Source organism: Pelophylax lessonae (assembly GCF_965119305.1).
Source record: "Pelophylax lessonae genome assembly, chromosome: 11".
NCBI classification, from domain to species: Eukaryota; Metazoa; Chordata; class Amphibia; order Anura; family Ranidae; genus Pelophylax; species Pelophylax lessonae.
The window spans coordinates 230,944,078-230,969,373 of NC_138778.1; the positions used below are offsets into that span (position 1 = coordinate 230,944,078).

The following is a 25,296-nucleotide window of genomic DNA, read 5'->3' on the forward strand; positions in this document are numbered from 1 at the left end:
CAAATACATATAGGGTCCATTCACACATCTGTAAAATGGGTCCGCATCCATTCCACAATTTGGCAGAACGTTTACAGACCCATTGATTTTAAATTCCAGTCTGAAAAATTAGGCACTCACAGGATAACGAAGCAAGTGTCGGCCATACCAGGCCCCAAAAATTAGCCCACATGCGTTTACCTGACAGCTAAGAATGTTGTATTCTGTGGCTGAAAGTACATTAGGCATTCACAGGATAAAGAAATAAGTGTCGGCCATAAAAGGACCCAAAAATTAGCCCTCGTGGGTTTACCTGACAGCTAAGAACGTACTATTCTGTGGCTGGAGGTACATTAGGCATTGACAGGATACAGAGGTAAGTGTCGGCCAGTATAGGCCCCAAAAATTAGCCCACATGAGTTTACCTAACAGCTAAGAACGTTGTATTCTGTGGCTGAAGGTACATTAGGCATTCACAGGATACAGAAGTAAGTGTCGGCCAGTCTAGGCCCCAAAAATTAGCCCACATGGGTTTACCTGACAGCTAAGAACGTAGTATTCTGTGGCTGGAGGTACATTAGACATTGACAGGATACAGAAGTAAGTGTCGGCCAGTATAGGCCCCAAAAAATAGCCCACATGGGTTTACCTGACCGCTAAGAACGTTGTATTGTGTGGCTGGAGGTACATTAGACATTGACAGGATACAGAAGTAAGTGTCGGCCAGTATAGGCCCCAAAAATTAGCCTACATGGGTTTACCTGACAGCTAAGAACGTTGTATTCTGTGGCTGAAGGTACATTAGGCATTCACAGGATACAGGAGTAAGTGTCGGCCAGTATAGGCCCCAAAAATTAGCCCACATGGGTTTACCTGACAGCTAAGAACGTTGTATTCTGTGGCTGAAGGTACATTAGGCATTCACAGGATAAATAAGAAAGTGTCGGCCATAAAAGTCCCCAAAAATTAGCCCACATGGGTTTACCTGACAGCTAAGAACATAGTATTCTGTGGCTGAAGGTACATTAGGCATTCATAGGATACAGGAGTATGTGTCGGCCAGTATAGGCCCCAAAAATGAGCCCACATGGGTTTACCTGACAGCTATGAACGTTGTATTCTGTGGCTGAAGGTACATTAGGCATTCACAGGATAAATAAGAAAGTGTCGGCCATAAAAGGCCCCAAAAATTAGCCCACATTGGGTTTAGCTGACAGCTAAGAACGTAGTATTCTGTGGCTGGAGGTACATTAGGCATTCATAGGATACAGGAGTATGTGTCGGCCAGTATAGGCCCCAAAAATGAGCCCACATGGGTTTACCTGACAGCTATGAACGTTGTATTCTGTGGCTGAAGGTACATTAGGCATTCACAGGATAAATAAGAAAGTGTCGGCCATAAAAGGCCCCAAAAATTAGCCCACATGGGTTTAGCTGACAGCTAAGAACGTTGTATTCTGTGGCTGGAGGTACATTAGGCATTGATAGAAAAAATAATTGAAATGCCTTTTATGCCACTGTATTTAGCGAAGACAGGGACCATGAATTGTTATGGGTGGTGGCGGATATTTGTGGCCTGTCATGAGGAATTTAAATGAAACATGGTCTATTGGTCACAGGTGTTGAATTCCTCAGAGATCCATGCCTCATTCATTTTTATAAATGTGAAGTAGTCTACACTGTCATGAGCTAGGCAAGTGCGCTTATCAGTCACGATCCCCCCTGCTGTGCTGAACGTCCTTTCGGACAGGACACTGGACAGGGGGCAAGCCAACAGTTCCATTGCAAATTGTGCAAGCTCTGGCCAGAGGTCAAGCCTGCCCACCCAGTAGTCCAGGGGTTCATCGCTCCTCAAAGCGTCCACATCGGCCATTAACCCAATGTAGTCGGACACCTGTTGGTCTAGGTGTTCCCTGATGCTGGATCCGGAGTACAGCTTTCGATGGGTCGGCTGAAAGAAGTATCTCATATCTGAAGTGACCAACACATCTTCAAACTGCCCTCTTCTTGCAGGCGCTGTTGGATTGCTACCCGCAACTGTCTCTCTGTGACTGGAAATTCCTCTGCCAGCGCACGCAAAAGCAGAATGCAGCATTTCTCGCAGCAAGGCCTGGAAGTGCTAGATTCTGACCGCCCTCTGTGATTGTGATAACATTTCCTCCATTTTTTGTTTGTACCGGGGGTCTAAGTACGTTGCCACCCAGTACAGGTCCTTGCCCTTTATGCTTTTTATATGGGAGTCCCCTTTAATACACTGGAGCATGAAGGCCCCCATTCGCACTAAACTGGAAGCGGTGTAGTGGCCTGGCTCCAGCTCATCATCCAGGATAATGTCGTCCTCGTTCTCCTCCCCCCATCCATGGATAACATCAGGGAACCCAGAAAGGATTAAAGCATGCTGTTCTTGCTCCTCCTCATCCGCCCCGGCACCATCCTCCTCTGACTCCTCTTCAGACTCCTGTTGTTGACTTGTCTCAGATGGAGTAGCACTCCCTGGAAACTCATCCAACATTGCGACTTTCTCATCTTCCTGCTTCTGCTCCTCGACGGCTTGATCAAGAAGGCGTAAGGTACAATGTCACTGATGGTGCCCTGGCAGTGACTGACCAGTTTGGTGATCTCATCGAATGGCCGCAGAAGTCTGCATGCATCGCGCATGAGCAGCCACTGGCGAGCTGACAAAAACCCAAGCTCCCCAGAACCTGTCCTGCCATAGAGTTCGTACAGGTAGTCGTTAACTGCACGTTTCTGCTGGAGCAGCCTATCAAGCATATGCCACGTTGAGTTCCATGGCGTCACAAAGAAGACGCCTGACGGGCAGGTTGTGTCGCCGCTGAATGTCAGCAAAGCGAGCCATGGCTGTGTAAGATCTTCTGAAATGGCCCGAGATTTTCCTGGCCTGCCGCAAGATGTCCTGGACCCCAGGGTATTTGGCAACGAATCAATGCACGACCATGTTCAGGACATGTGCCATGCATGGCACGTGTGTTATTTTGCATTGTTTCAGCGCGCTCAGCAGATTTGCACCGTTGTCGCACACCACTTTACCAACTGTCAAATTGAGCGGTGTCAGCCACTGATCTGCCTGTGAACGCAAACTGAAAGGAGTGCAGGACCAGTGTGGCTCTTGGCTTCCAGGCACAACAGACGCAGAACAGCATGACAACGCCTCACCTGGCATGTGGAATAGGTTCTGGGGATCTTGGGCGGCGCAGCGGAAGAGACAGTAGCATCGGAAAAAGAGGAGTCAGCCGAGGAGGAGAGGGATGATGGAGGAGGAGGAGAAGAAGAGGCAGGCCTGCATGCAATCCGTGGCGGGACAACCAAATCTATACGGGTGCCACGGGTTACATGCTTGACAGCCTTCAGAAGGTTCACCCAGTGGGCAGTAAAAGTGATAAACTTTCCCTGCCCGTGTTTGCTAGACCATGTGTCTGTGGTCAGATGTATCTTGGTACCAACACTGTGTGCCAGAGATATATTCACTTGCCGCTGAACATGGCCATACAGGTCTGGAATGCCCTTCTGCGAGAAATATTTCCTGCCTGGGACCTTCCATTGTGGTGTTCCAATGGGCACAAATTTCCGAAAGGCCTCCGAGTCCACCAGTTTATATGGCAGTAGTTGGTGGGCTATCAGTTTCCGACAAGCCAGCAGTCAAACGTTGGGCAAGAGGGTTATCCGGCGTCATCATTTTTTTTTACGCTCCAACATTTGGGCCACAGAAGCCTGCCTTTTTCCAGAACAATGTGACGATGGCATCATGGAAGGTGGAGTGGAGGACAATTGTGAGGAAAGAGGAGAAGGAGAAGAGGCTGGACGGTGAGAGCCTGGAGTGTGGCTTTGTGGGTTCTGACAGTGTTGCTCCCACTGGGCTCGGTGATGGGAGTTCAGGTGCCTTCTTAAGGCGGTCATCCCTAGGTGAGTGTTGGGCTTACCGCGACTTATGCGTTGACTGCAAAGGCTGCAGATGGCAACACTGTTGTCAGCAGCGGACACATTAAAAAAAGCCCACACTGCGGAGCCATGTGCCGGCATCCTGGGAGCGCCAGATGTGACTGTACATGGTTGATGGCTCGCTCTTGATACATTTGCAGTCTGCTTTGTACCTCTTGTGCAATGCAAGTTCCGCCTGCTTCCCCTCCCTATCTGCTGGTCCGTCTCTCCCTCTGAACCCCCCTCCTCTTCCTCTCTTGTGGCCACCCACGTGACGTTCATAGACACGTCATCATCCACGTCACCTTCCCCACCACTAACATTCGAGATCTCGCAGTAGGCAGCAACAGCGGAGACCAACCTCCTTGGGCTGATCTCGGTACTGTCGTCAGACTGCTGAGTGGCGGCTGTTGCTACCTCCTCTTCCTGATCTGATGCCAACAATGGCTGCGCATCACAAATGTCTTGTGATGGTTTGGAAAATAATTTCAGTGACTCAAGCGGAGGGTATATGGTGTTGGTGGTGGTGGTGTCTTTGGGGGTGCACACAGCAGAGAGTGAAGAGGGTGCAGATAGAGAGGATGAGGAGGGTGCAGAAGAGGAAGGTTGAGTAAGCCACTCAACCAAGTCTGGTGCGTCCTTTGACGTAATCGAACGCACCTTGTGAAACTTCACACTTTGACTCCTGCCTACTGCTCCTGCCCTACCCTTACCACCCCTGCGTAAGAGCCTGCCTCTTCCTCTGCCTGTCATTTTTTTAAATTACCCTGTGTCAAAAGTCTCTAGAGAAGCGCAGTATATGTGGAACAAGGTATATAACACCCCGCTTCAATCTGTGGTATTGGAGGGCCACAGGTTTATCACACCAGTTCTACAAATAATTGGCCAGTCACTGTGAGTAGCACAGTTAATGCAGCAAAAGAGTCCAAATTTTTGCAGGACTAAAATACACTCTTATAAAAGTATACTGTTAAATAACACCCCACTTCAATATGTGGTATTGGAGGGCCACTGGTTTATCACACCAGTTGTACAAAAAATTGGCCAGTGAGTTTGGCACTGTGTGTAGCAGAGTAAACGCAGCAAAAGAGGCAATATTGTTGCAGGACACAAATACACTTATAAAAGTATACTCAGATAACTCCCCACTTCAATATGTGGTATCGGGGGCCACTGGTCTATCACACCATTTATAGTACTTTAAAAGTGCTTTTGTCACTGCTTGTGGTATTGTTGCAGGAACGCTCAACACACCAGTCACAATGCTGCACAGTACACAATACAAATCCACTATAATATGCTTTCTATATTACAAAGTATATTATAAGTGGATTATACTCCTATATAGTGCACTGAACACCTATAACAAATACCAGTCCTTAAAATTACTTTTGTGGACCTTAAAAGAGCGATTTGTGTCACTGACGATCTGTCCTTGGTGCACACAGCAGACCTCTCCCTACACTGAAAAAAGAGACTGTAGACCTATACCAAATATCAGCCCTTAAAAGGACTTTTGTGGATCTTAACAGAGCGATTTGTTTTACCGACAGTCTGTCCCTGGTGCACACCGCCAACCTCTCCCTACACTGACAAAAAGCAGAATGTGAAATGGCCACCAGCTCAGGTCTATTTATAAGGTAGGGGGTATGTCCATGTGCTGAAATGTTTCAATTGGCTGTCCCGTTCCACCTGATGGCTGTATCATGGGTCAAAGTTCTCCCCAATGTAAACTAATATGGCCACCACGAACAACGCCATGTGTTCGCAAAATCGTCGGGCTGCGAACGAGCAAAGTTTGCCGCAAACCGACCGCCGGGCGAACCTCAAGGCCATCCCGAATCAGGACCAGCAGTCAGTGACACACACAGGGCATTGGAGATAAGCAAACTTCAGAAGAATTTGACGAATTGTGGTTCAGCCAAACTTTTTAATAAATCATACATCTCCAAAAATTGTAGATTCCAAACCCAAAGTCCTTTAGAAGTCGAAGGTAATTTGAACCAGGTCCCAAGAAAGTGTGTATTACAGACCAGCTAATGATGATAAATTGGGCTGAATGGTTTGGGAAGCTGACCTGGTGACAGTCAAGTTAAGGGTTGACATAGCAGAAGCAGACATAAGGTGGAAGCAGCCTTTGGCCCCTTTTTCCCTGATGCCTTTTGGGAATTCAAACCCTTAAAAATATTTCAGATTTAAACCTGGACCTCCAAATTCATAAAACATGATCTGAATCTAAGTTCATTCAAATTTTGGGTTAGCTCTGCTAGGTGTTATATAGCTACCTGCTGCCTGTTCAAACCTGGAATTGCAGCTCCTGGTCTTTCCATTATGAGGCCAAATGCTGATGATTACAATAAAAGCCAGTACTGGAATATGTGAAAAAGTGTGTCACAGCAAACCACATCCCTCAGGAACACCCGCCTCTCATCATGCCTACTAATCATTGTGGCACCATGGCACTCTTTGCATGGTGTACACATTATTTAGCCTACAGAAATCCAACCCCACCATTAAAGGGCCACTATATTGTGTTTTCCCTCCAGGCTAAGGGTGCCCAGTCCTCTCCTGGGTGAAGACATTGGTTTGGCCTCCACATGTTGAGTATTCTCCATGTCGTAGTACTTGGTCTATGTGCCTTCTGTAGACTCTTGTACTCTTTGTACTCCACCATTTGCTAAACATAACCCTTCACATGTAAACTATATTTTACCAACTCATTGTAACATTGTAAGTGATGTCCTCTACCTAGCATGTGCTTTTGTCTGTTTCTGATACAATTCTTTTATATTTTGTATATAGTTCGTATCATATGCCGATTACAATATACCATTATTAGGTCGTGTATTGTGTTTAATTTAATTTCTATATGTGGGAATAGATAATTTACTGCTAAAATAGCCCACTCTAAGGGTCTGACACTTTCCTCTTTCTATTCAGGTTTACCAAGAGGAAACATCCCTTTTTCGAGAATCCCGAGCAGCTGGATGATGCTGATGAGGAGGTCCTTGCTGAGAAGGAAAGGGTTAACACCTTAAAAACAACAGACCAGGAGGAGGAGGTAATATTTCCATACTGCTAAATGCTAGTCCACCATGTACTGTAAATATAAATCACACTCCTGTATATTCATTTCACTTCATGCCCTGCACACTTTCTGAATCAGGCTGGCAGTGGGAGTGACTGCTCTGCTGGCTGACCATAGGGGAGGTGAATGAATGGCTGTAGTCAGTCTCTGCTCATTTCTTTGTCAGATTATAAAGAGTACCCTGTCTATCAGTGCTTTGTTGATATAAGGAAAAGTCTAGACTACACTGTATAGACTGGGCTTTCTACCGCAGAGGGATCCTCAAATTTATTTTCAGGTCTCGGGAATAAGTGGGAAGAATGCTTCCTCTTCCTAAAAATGTTGGCTTTGCCAAGTGGTGTAGATCCTGGAATTATGCTGGCACCATCAATTAGAAGGTCAACCAGTCACAGCTCATGGAACCTCTGGTTGAGAATGGCTGTTCCAGCCTGACATAAAAGTGTAATAAAAATATTAATAGAAGTTACATAATTTAGTAACTGTGTAGCAGTCACATGAGACTCTTCTTGTATTGGCCCATTTTTGAAATCATGTATCAATTTACAAATGTCGAGACAAATGGGACAAGCTCAAAGGAATAAACTATAGAAAAGGGCACCACGTCCCGAGTAATGAATAGAAAAAAAAGGAACATGGGAGGGGCGTGTATAGGGGACTTTTTATGTGGGTGCCATCATGAGACAATATAGATTGAAAGCATGTAGTATAAAAAGTATAATTTTATTGAAACAACAACAATTGTAAAATGTATACTGTATTTCAGAAAGGAAATCAGTATTACAGCATAAATTTAAAAACCTAAAGATTACAAGTCATATCGTAATTGCATACAATCAGTATATTGTATTCTACACAGGGGTCATTTGTAGGAATTTACAGACCCATTACCAGCCAGAAGCGTACCCTGGTTAGCATCTGTGTGAAGATGGATGATGCCCAAAACTGTAGCCCGACATGTTTTGCGGCGGAAGCCACTTCCTCAGGGGCAGTTGAGGGTTTACACAAGCATCAGTACAGTTACTAGGAAGAGAAAGATAGTATGAATACAATATGCATCAAGATATATACATACATATACAAATTGTTTTAACATACATGGTACCAGGATGCATAACGAAACGGTTGGTCATGAGAGGAGGTCTAATTATATACCGCACCTGAAGGGTAAGCAGTTGACTGAACGACAGACTTAGGTTCTGGACCGCAAGGTAGGTATTGCTTACCCTTCAGGTGCGGTATATAATTAGACCTCCTCTCATGACCAACCATTTCGTTATGCATCCTGGTACCATGTATGTTAAAACAATTTGTATATGTATGTATATATCTTGATGCATATTGTATTCATACTATCTTTCTCTTCCTAGTAACTGTACTGATGCTTATATAAACCCTCAACTGCCCCTGAGGAAGCAGCTTCCGCCGCGAAACATGTCGGGCTACAGTTTTGGGCATCATCCATCTTCACACAGATGCTAACCAGGGTACTCTTCTGGCTGGTAATGGGCCTGTAAATTCCTACAAATGACCCCTGTGTAGAATACAATATACTGATTGTATGCAATTACGATATGACTTGTAATCTTTATGTTTTTAAATTTATGCTGTAATACTGATTTCCTTTCTGAAATACAGTATACATTTTACAATTGTTGTTGTTTCAATAAAATTATACTTTTTATACTACATGCTTTCAATATATATTGTCTCATGATGGCATCCACATAAAAAGTCCCCTATACACGCCCCTCCCATGTTCCTTTTTTTTCTAATTTACAAATGTCACAATTATCAGATGTCCTTCAGAATCAAATCACACAATGAATTTGTGTTTTTACCCTTCCAGAGGCCGACCATCCTTGTGGACAGTTTACGGAAAGAGTTTAAGGAGAAGTCAGGCAGCTGTGGACTCTTCAGGAAGAAGAAGAAGAGAACGGCAATCAGTCACACCTCATTCTGCGTCAAGAAGGGTCAGTTCCTGTTTATTTCTGTTCCTTTTATTGACTTCGGCCACAAAGATGTGGCCAAAAAACCAGTGTGGGGTTGGAAATGTGCTGCCAAAACACCCATGTTTGATTTGAAATATGCACATCGACCACTATGGTTCAATTTTAAGTCCCTGAAAGCAGAAGTGAGCCCTCATGGCAGTGCAGTCATGTTTGTTGGACATAAATATATACAGTATATGTTCTCTTTTTCCATTATTTAACATCACAACATGTTTCAGATTTATTGTCTGCAATAACAGAAGTACACCCAGATCATTTATTTCCTGTGCAGAAGGCATTTGCTTGGTTGCTAAGAGAAAAGCTGACAATTTTCCTTTCAGAGATTTATAAATATCACTGTTAGTTTTTGTCTGTTTATATCTTTTGAAGGTGAAGTCCTGGGACTTCTGGGCCCCAACGGAGCCGGCAAGACCACATCCGTGCTGATTCTAGCAGGAGAGATGAAGCCAACAGCTGGACAGGTGAGGCATGAAAAAGGCATAGGAGTAGAGGACTTGAGTTCTCATGGTTGGAGGTGCTACAGGAACTTCTCACCCACTGTGGTTATGAGGGGACCAAGGCTGAATATAAAAATGCACCTACAATCAAGAAAATTATGAAAACATCTGAGAACCCCAGTAATTTATTACTCCCTTTCAAAAAAAGGTTAATGTCTGTACATAGATGGCTGGTTGAGAATACACTATGTTACCAAAAGTATTAGGATGCCTGCCTTTACACGCACATGAACTTTAATCGCATCCCAGTCTTAGTCTGTAGGATTCAATATTGAGTTGGCCCAACCTTTTCAGCTCTAACAGCTTCAACTCTTATGGGAATGTTTTACCATTCTTCTAGAAGTGCATTTGTAAGGTCGGGCATTGATGTTGGCCGGGAAGACCTAGTTCGCAGTCTGCACTCTAATTCATCCCATATATGTTCTTTCAGGTTGGGGTCAGGACTCTGTGCAGGCCAGTCAATTTCCTTCACCCCAAACTCGCTCATCCATGTCTTTATGGAACTTGCTTTGTGCACTGGTGTGCAGTCATGTTGGAACAGGAAAGGGCCGTCCCCAAACTGTTCCCACAAAGTTGAGAGCATGAAATTGTCCAAAATGTCTTGGTATGCTGATGCCTGAGGAGTTCCCTTCAACTAATGGGCCAAGCCCAACCCCTGAAAAGCAACCCCACACCATAATCTCCCCTCCACCAAATTATTTGGAGCAGTGCACAAGGCAATGTCCATAAAGACATAGAGGAGCGAGTTTGGGGTGGAGCTTGACTGTCCTGACCCCAACCAGATAGAACACCTTTGGGAGGAATTAGAGCACAGACTGCGAGCCAGGGCTAGCTGGAAAGGGTGGGCCAACTCAATATTGAACCCTTCGGACTAAGACTGGGATGCCATTAAAGTTAGTACCAAATACCTTTGGTAATATAGTGTATGTGATTCACCTAACCACATTTCCTTACATTTTTTATAAAGGGCTCCATTACTAGTAGACCTGGGCAAAATGTCTAGCTTGGCATTCTTTTAATCCACCTTCTTGGATGCCTCCTACAGGTGGTGCTAGGCAATGCAGGAGACCCCCTTAGGACTGAAGACTCTGCAGCATTGGGCTTCTGTCCTCAACACAACCCTTTGTGGCCCAATCTTACTGTGAAGGAACACTTGGAGATCTATGCCACTGTGAAGGGCATGAATAAAGAGGACACAAACCGTGCTATCAAACGGTAGGTTAACTTGTGCACCAAATCATCATGATGCCCCTCGGGAGTTGTCGGACTCCATTTCCTCTGGTCTCCTCAATATTGTTTGGCCCTGGCAGTCCCATCCACAAAAATGTTGATTCCATCATTATGCTTTTAGGTTGCTGGAGAAAACAGGGCCTAATGGAAACTCACACAATCACATACAAGTCCCTGTGAACCTCTATCTCTACACCTTAATAAATCTCACAGGTTAATAAATCCTAACTAGATTGTTCCTCTCATTGTGTCTCCATATTTTGGTCTGCAGGGTGAGTGACGCTCTGGAGATGAAGGACCATCTCGATAAACCTGCCAGGAAGTTATCAGCTGGGGTCTCCAGAAAGGTGTGTGCTTAATTGAGTAGATGGTGTTAAGAAATTCTGGATATTGGAAGAGGATCTGCAGAGCCAACCAAGGCCATGTCCTCACAGGCCCCATCCCCAACATGAAGCTCTCAGAGTTGCAGGGACTTTCCCATCTCCACCAATTCTGCTTCTGAAAACCATTACATTTTCAGTGCCTTGAAAAAGTATTTACACCTTGAAATTTTCCACATTTTGTCACAGTAAATGTATTTTATTGGGATTTTATGTGATAGACCAATGCAAAGTGGCAAATAATTGAGAAGTGGAAGGAAAATGATACATGGTTTTCAACATTTTTTACAAATAAATATGTGAAAAGTGTGGATGCATTTGTATTCACCCCCCGGAGTCAATACTTTGTAGAACCGCCTTTCCCTGCAATTACAGCTGCACAGGGTTGCCATCAGGGGGAGACAGCCCATACACATGTAGGGGGCCCAGGCATCACGAGGGGCCTGGACATCTAAAGGGGCCTGACCGCCCAGGCCCCAACCAACGAGAGTGAGTAGCTGCTGCTGCAGTAACTAGCAATTGCTAAAGCAGGGTGGCCATGGAGTAACCTGATGCAGCTCACCTCCACCTCTCCCTGCAGACCGGATGCTGGTTTGGGTGCCATGCCAGTCATAGGTTAGCCTCAGTGCTCACTTTAGACTGGTCTGGAAACCAAGTTGTTAGACATCACAATAGTAAATTGATTGACAATGTTGCTGGATGTGGGCTTTTGTTGTGAAGGCCAGTGGGCGGGCCCTGGGGAATGTTGGGGGCCAGGCCTGGAGGACCTAGGCCTAAAGCTGTGTAAGGGGCCCCACATTTTCTGATGGCTGCCCTGCAGCTGCAAAACTTTTTGGGGATGTCTCTACCAGCTTTGCACATCATAGAGGGACATTTTTGCCCATTCTTCTTTGCAAAATATCTCTGTCAGATTTGATGGAGAGCGTCTATGAACAGCAATTTTCAAGTCTTGAAAGATTTAGGTCTGGACTTTGACTGGGCCATTCTAACACATAAACATGCTTCGATCTAGACCATTCCATTGTAGCTCTGGCTGTATGTTTAGGGTCGTTGTCCTGCTGGAAAATTAACCTCTGCCCCAGTTAGTCAAGCAGACTAACAGGTTTTCTTCTAAGATTGCCCTGTATTTGCCCTGTATTTGGCTCCATCCATCTTTCCATGAACTCTGTCCAGCTCCCCTGTCCCTTTTAAAGAAAAGCATCCCCACAACATGATGCTGCCACCACCATGTTTCACGGTGGGGATTATGTGTTCAGGGTGATGTGCAGTGTTAATTTTCCGCCACACATAGCGTTTTGCTTTTAGGCCAAAAAGTTCAATTTTGGTCTCATCTGACCAGAGCACCTTCTTCCACATGTTTGCTGTGTCCCCCACATGGCTTCTCACAAACTGCAAACAGGACTTCTTATGGCTTTCTTCCACCAATGGCTTTCTTCTTCTCACTCTTCCATAAAGGGCAGATTTGTGGAGCGCACGACTAATAGTTGTCCTGTGGACAGATTCTCCCACCTGAGCTGTGGATCTCTGCAGCTCCGCCAGAGTTCCCATGGGCCTCTTGGCTGCTTCTCTGATGAATGCTCTCCTTGCCCTGCCCGTCAGTTTAGGTGGACGGCCATGTCTTTGTAGATTTGTAGTTGTGCCATACTCTTTCCATTTTCGGGTTGGCGGATTGAACAGCGCTCCGTGAGATGTTCAAAGCTTGGGATTTTTTTTATAATGTTAAAACAAAAAAAGTCTGGCGCTAAGAGACCAGGACCTACGCTCCCTCCACAATGATGAGCAAAATCAACCCGGATGCCATGGAGCAGCTGTGTCGAAAGAAGAGCGCTGAATGGACCCCACTGGTGTGAATTGTAAATGATGATATGATCGAATGTAGATGACGCCAGTGTAAATAGTCAAACAGTAAAATTTTTATTGGAGACAAATCCATAAGAAAACAATTCATCCATGATAAAGGACAGTGATGAAACTTGCAAAACTCTCTTGGACCGCACTAGTAAACCATAGTGAGGTAAAAACTCACAGGATGGATTGGCGTGCTGCCAATTGTAACTCGACCAGCCAGGACGGTGTAGTGGTGCAGGTGGCTGTGAAATCCTCCAAGCCATGGGGATGGCAAAATTGAGGGAATCCCAATGTGGCATGGGGAGTGGAGGAAGACAACACTCTACCAGGGTGGAGGATGTCAGGGGATGTACTGTAACAGTGGCGCCACTGCGGAAGCAGGTGGAGCCAACAAGCAGGTTCGTGCACAGCGGGAGAACCGCCCGAGCATGACGTCAAATCCTCGGGGAGTAGCCATCTGGAATGAGGCTTGAGCCGCAAGTGGAGCGAGGGTGGGAAGGAGAGAAGCAGGAAGAGGTCACTGTTGTCCTGATGACGCTTTTCGGGCATGGCCCTTTGTCAAGTCACGTGATTTTGAACAGCAAATGGAGTTTAAATAGGGGCTGGCTGCAGGTTGTGTGTAATTTTATTAAAGGAGCCGCAATTCTCTTATCATGTAAACTCCCGCTACACAGTCCTGAATGGTTTTGTTACAACCAGATGGTAAAAGGCACAATCTAAAACAGTAATAAAATTATAGTCCAGCTCAAAAACCAGATAAAAAAAGAAAAAAACACAATTGAAATCGGATAGATCAAGATGAGAAAAAGTAAAAAAAAAAAAATAAGGATAATGATAATAAAAATAAATGGGAACGACAAATGAGAAGAGGGGAAAGAATGTAAAAGGAAGGGAAAGGGGAATGCTCCAAGTAAATGTGCAATGCAAAAAAAGTCAAATAAGTCCAAAGACAAAAAGACGAAATGCAAAAAACCTCAAAAGGACAAGAAACCAGGAACTAAAGAATACTATGCACCTCCAACTCCTCATTCAACCCGTTGGGGGGTTAAAGAAGCTAGTTTGTAAATCCAAAAGGATTCCCGTCTGCACAGCAGAGAGAATCTCTCGTTAATTGTTAGGGAGCCTGTAGGTATGAACTCAGGGCCGATCCTGGGCGGGTGCGTGGAGTGCACCGTGCCCAGGCGCCGCGTGAGGGGGGGCGCACATAACCTTAAAAATCTCCCGCAAATCGCGGGAGTCTCTCACTGCAGCGAGACTGCAGTGAGAGAACAGAGACTCTACATCCTTTGTAGTTCCGGCTCACAGGCGGAGAACTCTATAGCTGCTACCCATAGACTCCAAATTTTCTAAGCATGGTGGATCAGAGAATGGCGGGAACATTATGTTTCGGGCAACCCTTCTCTATGAGGCACCAATGTTCTCCCGCACGTTTACGTAGGGTGCGCGTTGTGCGCCCTACGTATAGAAGATTACATAGACATTTGAGTAAGTAGATGATGTATTCACAAGAGCATGTTATGAACCGCTTGATGTCATAGGTATTGCCTGCTCTATCTGAAAATGAGGACTGGCCACGTTGGATGAACTGGCTTGTTAAACACCCTAGTTTTCTACATTGAAAAAGGCCAGTTCTATTATCAAAATAGGAAAGAATGTCCATAATTCACTCCGCTCTGGAACTTATAAATTTACTGGGAGGGATGTTTTTAACAGTACGGGTTCTCTTTAAAGTCACCTGTGGGGCTGAAGGTTGGCTTTTTAACCACTTAAGCCCCGGAAGATTTTACCCCCCTTCCTGACCAGGCCCTATTTTGCGATTCGGCACTGCGTGACTTTAACAGACAATTGCGTGGTCGTGCAACACTGTAACCAAATGAAATCGACGTTTTTTCCCCACAAACAGAGCTTTCTTTTGGGGGTATTTGATCACCTGTGCGATTTTTACTTTTTGCGCTAAAAAAAAAAAAAGAGCGACAATTTTGAAAAAATAACAATATTTTTCACATTTTTTTATATGAAATTCACAAAAAAAAAATGTAAAAATCAAAATTTTTTAACATTTTAGGCCAATTTGTTTTCTGCTACATATGTTTGGTAAAAAAAAAAATCACAATAAGCGTATTTTGATTGGTTTGCGCAAAAGTTATTGCGTTTACTAAGGGAAAGATTTTTGTAATTTTTGGTGGGTTTTTTTTTTAAACGAGCAATGGCGGCGATCTGCGATTTTTTTTGTGGGACTGCGACATTGCGGCGGACAGATCGGACCCTTGACTGACATTTTTGACACTTTTGGGGTTACCAGTGACATTACTACAGTAATCAGTGCTATACATATGCACTGTTACTGTAAAAATGACACTGGCAGGGAAGGGGTTAACTTTATTGGTGATGCAGGGGTTAAGTGTGTCCCTAGGGGCATGATTCTAACTGTAAAGGGGTGTGGCTAGTGATGTAAGCACAGAGACATACAATCCTACATAGCAGGACCATATGGTCTCTGTTCTTACACAGGGGAGAATGACAGACGGCTTTGTTTACATCAGCCGCCTGCCTTTCTCCCTCTCCACGGGGAGATCGCGAGTGGACAGCGGACATCGGGTCGTGTTAGGGAACAAGCCGGGGCAGGAGCGCGCCTCCGGCGGCACGCGCTCACCCCCTAGAGGCTCACAGGCTAGCGACGTAGTCCTACGTCACTTTGCCTGTACAGGGCTGACTGCCACAGTAAATAGTCGTGCGGCAGTCGGCAAGTGGTTAATAACCTTCATGATGGAGGACAAGGCAATAATTTTCAATAAGCTGCCTTTTCACTCTCAAAGAAGGACGATAGACCCAACATTAACACAGTTAGGTTTGTAACATAATTCAACAACAAATACAGATCCATCGTTAAGCTTATTAAAAAGCACTGGCACATATTGCGAATGGATCCAAAATTCGCGCCCACAATCCCTTCAGCCCCTCAGGTGACTTTCAAAAGAACCCGTACTGTTAAAAACATTTTCACTCCCAGTAAATTTAAAAGTTCCAGAGCAGAGAGAAGTATGGACAATCGTTCCTATTTTGATAATAGAACTGGCATTTTGTAGAAAACGAGGATGTTTAACATGCCAATTCATCCAACATGGCCAGTCCTCATTTTCAGATAGAGCAAGCAATACCTATTACAGGGTTTCTCAACCAGGGTTCCAAGGAACTACAGGGTTCCTCCTGAGGTTGCTAGGGGTTCCTTGAGCAATGAACAATTTCTGCCTCTCAGATAAGTTCCCACTGACACCATTGATCTTTCTAGCTTTCTGTAAGGTGGTAATTCTTCCCAATGACCACAAGTGTAAGGAGCGTTCTTCCCACTGAATATAACAGTAATGTATTATGAGATGTAGATATAGTCATTTCCAGCAGGGGTTCCCCCGAGCCCATAAAGTTGTTTCAAGGGTTCCTCTGTGTTAAAAAAGGTTAAGAAAGGCTGACCTATAATAACATCAAGCAGTTCATAACATGCTCTTCTGAAAACGTCATCTACTTACTCAAATGTCCATGTAATCTTCTATATGTAGGACGCACAACGTGCACCAAGGTGCGAAAGAACATTGGTGCCTCATAGAGAAGGGCCCGAAACATAATGTTCCCCGCCATTTTTCTGATCCACCATGCTAAGGACATTCGGAGTCTAAGGGTAGCAGCGCTATAGAGTTCATCCCTACAGGCTCCCTAACAATTAACGGGAGGTTCTCTCTGCTATGCAGACAGGAATCCTTTTGGATTTACAAACTAGCTTCTTTAACCCTCAACGGGTTGAGGAGTTGGAGGTTCATAACATGCTCTTGTGAAAACGTCATCTACTCACTCAAATGTCTATGTAATCTTCTATACGTAGGGCGCACAACGCGCACCCTACGTAAATGTGCGGGAGAACATTGGTGCCTCATAGAGAAGGGTTGCCCGAAACATAATGTTCCCGCCATTCTCTGATCCACCATGCTTAGAAAATTTGGAGTCTATGGGTAGCAGCTATAGAGTTCTCCGCCTGTGAGCCGGAACTACAAAGGATGTAGAGTCTCTGTTCTCTCACTGCAGCCTCGCTGCAGTGAGAGACTCCCGCGACTTGCGGGAGATTTTTAAGGTTATGTGCGCCCCCCCTCACGCGGCACCTGGGCACGGTGCACCCCACGCACCCGCCCAGGATCGACCCTGAGTTCATACCTACAGGCTCCCTAACAATTAACGAGAGATTCTCTCTGCTATGCAGACAGGAATCCTTTTGGATTTACAAACTAGCTTCTTTAACCCTCAACGGGTTGAGGAGTTGGAGGTGCATAGTATTCTTTATTTCCTGGTTTCTTGTGCTTTTGAGTTTTTTTTGCATTTTGTCTTTTGGTCTTTGGACTTATTTGACTATTCTTGCATTGCACATTTAATTAGAGCATTTCCCTTTCCCTTCCTTTTACATTCTTTCCCCTCTTCTCATTTATCGTTCCCCATTCGTTTTTATTTTTATTATCATTTTTATTTTTATTTTACTATATCTCACCATGATCTATCCCATTTCAAATGTGTGGTTTGTTATCTGGTTTTTAAGCTGGATTATAATATTATTACTGTTTCTAGATTGTGTCTTTTACCAGCTGGTTGTAACTAAACCATTCAGGACTGTGCAGCAGGAGTTTACATGGAAAGAGAATTGCGGCTTTTTAAATAAAATTTCACACATCCCGCGGCCAGCCCCTACTTAAACCCTATTCGTTGCTCAAATCACGTGACTTGACAAAGAGCCGTGCCTGAAACGCGCTGCCAGGATAACAGTGACGACAGTAACCTTTTCCTGCTTCTCTACTTCCCACCCGCGCTCTATTTGTGGTTCAAGCCTTGTTCCAGACGGCTATTCCCCGAGGGTTTGACGTCATGCTCGGGCTGTGCACGAACCTGCTTGTCAACTCCACCTGCTTCTGCAGTGGCACCACTGTTTGGTACATCTCCTGCCATCCTCCTGCCTGGTAGAGTTTTGTCTTCCTCCACTCCCCATGGCACATCGGGATTCCCCCAATTTGGCCATCCCCACGGCTTGGAGGATATCACGGCCACCTGCACCACTACACCGTCCTGGCTGGTCGAGTTACAATTGGCAGCATGCCAGAGGGGATCCATCCTGTGAGTTTTTACCTTACTGTGGTTTACTAGTGCAGTCCAAGGGAGTTTTGCATGTTTCATCATTGTCCTTTATCATGGATGAATTGTTTTCTTATGGATTTTATCTCCAATAAACTTTTTACAGTTTGACTCTTTACACTGGGGTCACCTACATTTGATCATATTATATTTACAATTCACATCAGTGGGGTCCATTCAGCGCTCTTCTGTGGTTATTTTTGGTGGGACTGGATATGTTTTTATAACCTAACCCTGCTTTACACTTCTCCCCAACTTTATCCCTGACCTGTCTGGTGTGTTCCTTGGCTGTCCATGATGCTGTTTGTTCACTAAGGTTCTCTAACAAACCTCTGAGGGCTTCACAGAACAGCTGTATTTATACTGAGATTAAATTACACACAGATGGACTCTATTTACTAACTAAGTGACTTCTGAAGGCAATTGGTTCCTCTAGATTTTAGTTAGGGGTATCAGAGTAAAGGGGGCTGAATACAAATGCCCCCCCCCACACATGCCCCCCCACACTTTAAAAAAAAAAATTGAAAACCATTTTTTTTCTTTCCATTTCACAATTATGGCCACTTTGTGTCGGTCTATCACTTAAAATCCCAATAAAATACATTTACGTTTTTGGTTGTAACGTGACAAAATGTGGAAAATTTTAAGGGGTGAGAATACTTTTTCAAGGCACTGTATCTGGAGTCATAAAGGTCAGAATGGTTTTGGTCCTTCTCTGAGTCTGGGAACTAAACAATAATTAATGATAGTATTTTTTTTTTTGTGTCTCAAGCCCGCCGTTCCAGACCACCGCTCCCCGAGGGTTTGACGTCACGCTCGGGCTGTTCTTCCGCTGTGTACGAAGCCGCTTGTCGGCTCCACCGGCTTCCGCAGTGGCACTACTGTTTGGTACATCTCCTGCCATCCTCCAGCCTGTTGTCTCCCCCCTCCCAGTGGCACATCGGGATTCCCCCAAATTTGGCCATCCCCACGGCTTGGAAGATATCACGGCCACCTGCACTTACTGATCTGGTGGGATTTAGGAGACTTTCATTTATTGAAAAATGGAAAAGAGAAATTGGAATTTGTTTGGATGCCCAGTGAGGAAAAAACCGTGTTGAGAGATGTCCACTGCACTGCTAGAGATGGGAGTATTATAGAGACGAATTATAAATGCCTTGCAAGATGGTAGAGAACTCCAATATTTGCAGGATTAAGGCTTTAGAACACAGAACCACCATGGTGGGTTGGAATGGTAAAGTTCAAAAGAATTTGCAAATAGTTCTCTGGGATTAAATCTGCCATGTACTTTATTTCCTGAAACATTCATACAGTTATCATAAACATTGAGTATTAACATTGTTGCAAGTTTTGTGTTGTTTAAGCCAACATGTAGAAGCCAGAATTGGCCTTTCAGATCTCTGTGATTCTCTAGGTGTGTTTTGCCATCAGCATGTTGGGTAATCCCACCATCGTTCTCCTGGACGAACCTTCAACCGGTCTGGATCCAAAAGGACAACAAAGGCTTTGGTGAGTCTTGTCACAAGTTGATAATACATGTGATGTGATTTTGGGCAGGTGATGTAGGGGGGTGCGTGCTCCGCCGCGTGATTGGACACAGCGGGAGCCAATCATCAGGTCTGGCGGGCCATGATTGCCGCCGGGACCCACCGATCGTTCCCGCTGTCCTGTCAGGGAGTAAAAGAGAGATCATGTGTTTCAGCTAAACTGAAACACAGATCTCTTTTCCTCTAGTGCATCCTACCCCCCCCCCCAGTTAGAAAGCACTCCCTAGGAGAACACTTAACCCCTGCTGTCTGCTAAAAAACACGTCACAGGAGTGCAGAACGTAATTCAGGAGAAGTACAGGAGGGGGAATGCTAGGATGGAGGATTGGGGAGAATTTGTGCTGGGAGGTGGAGGGGGGGGAGGATTTGTGCTCAGAGGGGAAATTTGAGGGATAAAGGATTTGTACTAGGAGGGGGAAATTTTTTTTCAAGGGCTTGGTTTAATGCTGGGAGTATATGGAGAATGAGAGGATTTGAGTTGGGGGGGGGGGGAGGCAAAGCTTCGTGCTGAGAAGGGGTTTCAGCAGGGGGTGGATTTTTATTGAAAGGAATGGGAATTTATGCTTAGGGGGTAATCATATAGATTAGCGCTTAATTTTTTTTTTGGGGGGGGGGGAGGATGTTTTTGCTGACACATAATGCTCATACATCTTGAGGGGTGGGGCGTAATTGGGTATGTTCGCCCTGGGCTCTAGATGCCCTTGTCCTGGCACTGATCCCGACCATATGGATGCGATCCTGCTCAATCCGGGAACCAACTCTGTGACATCAGCCGACAGCTGAAGCCCGCTGTCTGCTAAAAAACAGGTCACAGGAGTGCAAAACGAACTGCGCTTCAGTGATCCACAGGAGAAATGCAGCCAAATGAGCTTTCCCCGTACTTTTCCTTTAGCCACTCAAGGACCAGGCCTAATTCTGACACATGTTGTTTACAAGTTAAAATCAGTATTTTTAGCTAGAAAATTACTTAGAACCCCCAAACATTATATATATAGATATATATATCTATATATCTATATATATATATATATATATAAATACATATATATATATATATATACATATATATCTTTTTTTGCGCACACTCGTGGAATGGCGACAAACTACGGTACTTAAAAGTCTCCATAGGCGACGCTTTAAAAAATTTTAACGGTTACCAGTTTAGAGTTCATTTTTTAGAAGTCATGCTCTCACTCTGGGGATCGCGGCGATACCTCACATGTGTGGTTTGAACACCGTTTTTAATTTGCGGGCGCGACTTAAGTATGCGTTTTCTTTCGTGCGCAAACTCACGGCGACAGGGGCGCTTTAACATTATTTTCTTTTTCCTATTTATTTTATTAAATTTTTATTTTTAACACTTTTTTTTTTTTAATCCGATCACTTTTATTGCTGTCACAAGCAATGTAAACATTCCATGTGACAGTAATAGGCAGTGACAGGTACTCTGTATGGAGGGATCGGGGGTCTAAAAGACCCCATTCCCCTCCACTGCACTTTCAGTATTTCAGCATTTTTTAATACTGGCAGTTTTTTTAAACTTGGCCCCGTTAGCCGCAGAGTAAACCGGAAGTGGCGTCATGACGCCGCTTGCGGGTTAATACATCGGAGACGGCTTGGAGAAGTGGTTGTAGTGGGATGATCTGCAGCTGCAGGCATCACCCAGGTACCGTTCTTTAGAGCCGCTGATCAGCTTTCAGAAGATAACAGCCGATGCGGCTCAGGAACCGCCCAGCCGTTATCCCAACGAGCGGTAGGGGACATCCCCCCCCCTCCCACCGCCTTCCGTCCCACCGTGAGACCTGAACCACCAGCCAGCCGGTCCGTTGGCTGGTTGGAGCCCTGAACCAAGCCGATAGCCAACTCTAAAGTATTTTGGCATTTTTTAATACTGATAGTTTTTTAAACTTGGCGCCGTTAGCCGCAGAGTAAACCGGAAGTGGCGTCATGACGCCGCTTGCGGGTTAATACATCGGAGACGGCTTGGAGAAGTGGTTGTAGCGGGATGATCTGCAGCTGCAGGTATCACCCAGGTACCGTTCTTTAGAGCCGGCGATCGGCTTTCAGAAGATAAAGGAAAAGGAATTGGCAGCACTCCGGGTTGAGTCAAAATCCAGATTTATTGACTGGACATCCAAATAATGACAATCGTGACAAGGTAGACGCGTAATGATTAAGCACACAGTCAGTGTGTGAAACGCGTCTACCTTGTCACGATTGTCATTATTTGGATGTCCAGTCAATAAATCTGGATTTTGACTCAACCCGGAGTGCTGCCAATTCCTTTTCCTTTATCAAGTTTTCACGGAGGCGAGCCGGGGCACGCACCGGTGTGAGTCATCAGGCAATTACACCACCTCGAGCAGTGAGTCCTTGTCTGTTCAGTAGCCCTACAGAAGATAACAGCCGATGCGGCTCAGGAGCCGCCCAACCGCTATCCCAACGAGCGGTAGGGGACATTCCCCCCCCTCCCACCACCTTCCGTCCCACCGTGGGACCTGAACCACCAGCCAGCAGGTCCGTTGGCTGGTTGGAGCCCTGAACAAAGCCGATAGCCAACTCTAAAGTATTTCGGCATTTTTTAATACTGATAGATTTTTAAACTTGGCGCCGTTAGCCGCAGAGTAAGCCGGAAGTGGCGTCATGACGCCGCTTGCGGGTTAATACATCGGAGACGGCTTGGAGAAGTGGTTGTAGCGGGATGATCTGCAGCTGCAGGTATCACCCAGGTACCGTTCTTTAGAGCAGGCGATCGGCTTTCAGAAGATAACAGCCGATGCGGCTCAGGAGCCACCCAGCTGTTATCCCAACGAGAGGGAGGGGACATCCCCCCCCTCCCCTCCCACCGCCTTCTGTCCCACCGTGAGACCTGAACCACCAGCCAGCAGGTCCGCTGGCTGGTTGGAGCCCTGAACAAAGCCGATAGCCAGCTCTAAAGAACGGTACCTGGGTGATGCCTGCAGCTGCAGATCATCCCGCTACAACCACTTCTCCAAGCCGACTTACATTGACATTGATTTGTGGGAATTGGTTAATTGTTCCAGCAATCTTCCCTGGACACAGCAAGGCCAGGCTTCATCCATGTTGATGCATTTGTTCTCATATACTCACAAGTTTATAGATTGGTGTTCCTTGCTGCCACATGACCATGGCAGTAGAAATTAGATTATTGGTCCTAATTTTTTAGGGACTTATGAGTGTGTAGCTATAGCGCTAGTGCCCATCTAAACATGTGGCCACATCTGTTTCATTTATAAAAGTGATTTTAATTTACATTCTCCCTTCTATTTCTGTATGTGGATAATGACACTGTAATTATTTTAATAAAAAAAAAAAACTCCAAGTACTTTTTATCCTAATCGATATCCAGCTGTCACATGACCAGGCTCTCTCCCAGCCTATGTGCAGGGAAACATAAGCAGGAGGACCTTCTAGTCCTCTGCTGCCGGTCACATGTTCAAAATAAAAAAAAAAAAAAAAAAAAACAGCCCTTGCAATTCAGAGTAAAAATAAATAATTATTATCAATAAACTATTTTAAACTGTCATACAAATATACAGCCATGGCCAAAAGTTCTGAGAAGGACACAAATATGAATTTTCACAAAGTCTGCTGCCTCAGTTTTTATGATGGCTGTGACGGGAGTCACTTTGGTTGGAGAGCCTGTGGAACCCAGCTTACCTTAAAGAGGTTGGGAAGTCCCTCTCTCAGCCCCCCAGGCCCTTCTTATGTGTAAGTCCACCTGTGTCTATTAGGGACACAGGGTGACCAAGGAAATGATGGACAGGTACTTAAGGGACACTGAGAATATGGTTTGGATTACTTCAAATGGGACAATAATATTTTTGTCAACCATATATCTCAAGAAATATATGAAGACTATTCCAGGCCTGTTTGACTCTGAACAAGTTCAGTAAAAGAGCTAATCACATTGGTCTCTGTTCCATGTTCTTCAATGTCAGAGACAGACAGTCTGTTACTGGTGGTCTCTTCCTATTGTCTGTGTATTAAGGTGTGATCTGTATTCTGTTAAACCTTTCTGTCTCATTGTTAATGAACTCATATGTTGTTTCTGTCTAGATCGCTAGATAATTAAATCAGGTTAATTCTATTTCTGTACACAATTTCATCTGCATATGATAATGTAATCAGGCACCTGACCTGGTGGGGAAATCTGATCAGGAGGCAGATGTCCTTCCTGTATTTATTCGGTGTGAGTTCTTCAATAAAGGTTCCAGTTATCTACAAGCTAAGTTCTGTCTAGTTGTGTATGGGGGGAGAGGGGGGTGGCTAGAATATCTGATATCTATGTTCAAGACTGGAGGAAGCCGTATACTGATGAAAGCCCACAAACGCAGTGTGGGTCGCGGTTCCGTTACAATGGCAATTTGCATATACTCCAGAACGTTATGAGGAGCGATCAGATGATTTGCAATAAATTGCAAAGTCCCTCTTTGGCATGAAAATAAACTTAATTCCATAAAAAACATTTCCACTGCATTTGTGAAGAAGGCTTTAGGGCATCCAAGAAAGTCCAGCAAATGCCACGACTGTCTCCTACAGTTGATTGAGCTGCCGGGTTCGGGGCGCCACCAGTGCAGAGCTTGCTCAGGAATGGCAGCAGGCAGGTGTGACTGCGTCTGTACCCACAGAGAGGAGAAGACTTTTGGAGGATGGCCAGGTGTCAAGAAGGGCAGCAAAGAAGCCACTTCTCTCCAAGAAAAACATCAGGGACAGACTGATATTATGCAGAAAGTACAGGGATTGGACTCTGAGGACTGGGGTAAAGTCATTTTCTCTGATGAATCCCCTTTCCGATTGTTTGGGGCATCCAGAAAAAACCTTGTCCAGAGAAGAAAAGGTGATCGCTATCATCAGTCCTGTGTCATGCCAACAGTAAAGCATCCTGAGACCATTCATGTGTGGGGTTGCTTCTCAGCCAAGGGAGGGGGCTCACTCCCAATTTGCCATGAATAAAGAGTGGCACAAAAACATCCTCCAAGAGCAACTTCTCCCAACTAGGGATGATCGAATGGTTCGGGTCGACCATCGGTTCGACCCGAACATTGACTGTTCGAAATTCGGCCGAATTCCGAACTTTTTGCTGAAAAAGTTTGGAATTCAGCAACCAGAACCGACCCAAATGCAATGGGACAAGAACTGGGCTTTAAAAGCCTGTGATTGGACCAGAACCATCAGTAAAAGCCAATTGAGGGGGCAGGAGAATGCTAGGAATGTGATTGGAGTGACTAGGGGGTCCAGAGGCCAATCATTAGTGAATACGCCCCCCAGTATATAAGATAGCCCCGCCAAATCTCTACCATTTTAATACAGGGCTGTGGAAGAGAGTGGAAGCAGTTCTGTTACTTCTGCTCTCAAAGTGTCATTTAGCAATTATTAGTGTGAGGAAAGGGATATCTAGTGTAGTTAGGGTACTATTTTCCACTATAGTTAGATTTAATAATCTAGTTTCTGTAGGGAAAGTGTTAAGTGTCAGGGGGACTGTAGTGTAGTGTAGGGTTAACTGACTCTGACTACTATGGCAGGGTGACAAAACCCTTCCATTTCCGGGTGACCGCTATAGAGAAAAGATCGTTTCTCTTAGAACACTTATAGAAC

At 45.1% G+C, this 25,296-nt stretch overlaps 1 protein-coding gene across 1 annotated transcript in view; it reads left to right on the forward strand.

Moving 5' to 3' along the window:
- LOC309567503 (ABC-type organic anion transporter ABCA8-like) overlaps positions 1-25,296 on the forward strand; it is a 182,005-nt gene that overhangs the window by 148,465 nt on the left and 8,244 nt on the right. Inside the window, exons 29-34 of the mRNA XM_082272888.1 lie at positions 6,856-6,976; positions 8,850-8,973; positions 9,382-9,473; positions 10,555-10,724; positions 11,011-11,086; positions 19,545-19,639. Of these exons, the coding sequence (XP_082129014.1) occupies positions 6,856-6,976; positions 8,850-8,973; positions 9,382-9,473; positions 10,555-10,724; positions 11,011-11,086; positions 19,545-19,639 (678 nt within the window). The remainder of the gene's footprint in view (positions 1-6,855; positions 6,977-8,849; positions 8,974-9,381; positions 9,474-10,554; positions 10,725-11,010; positions 11,087-19,544; positions 19,640-25,296) is intronic.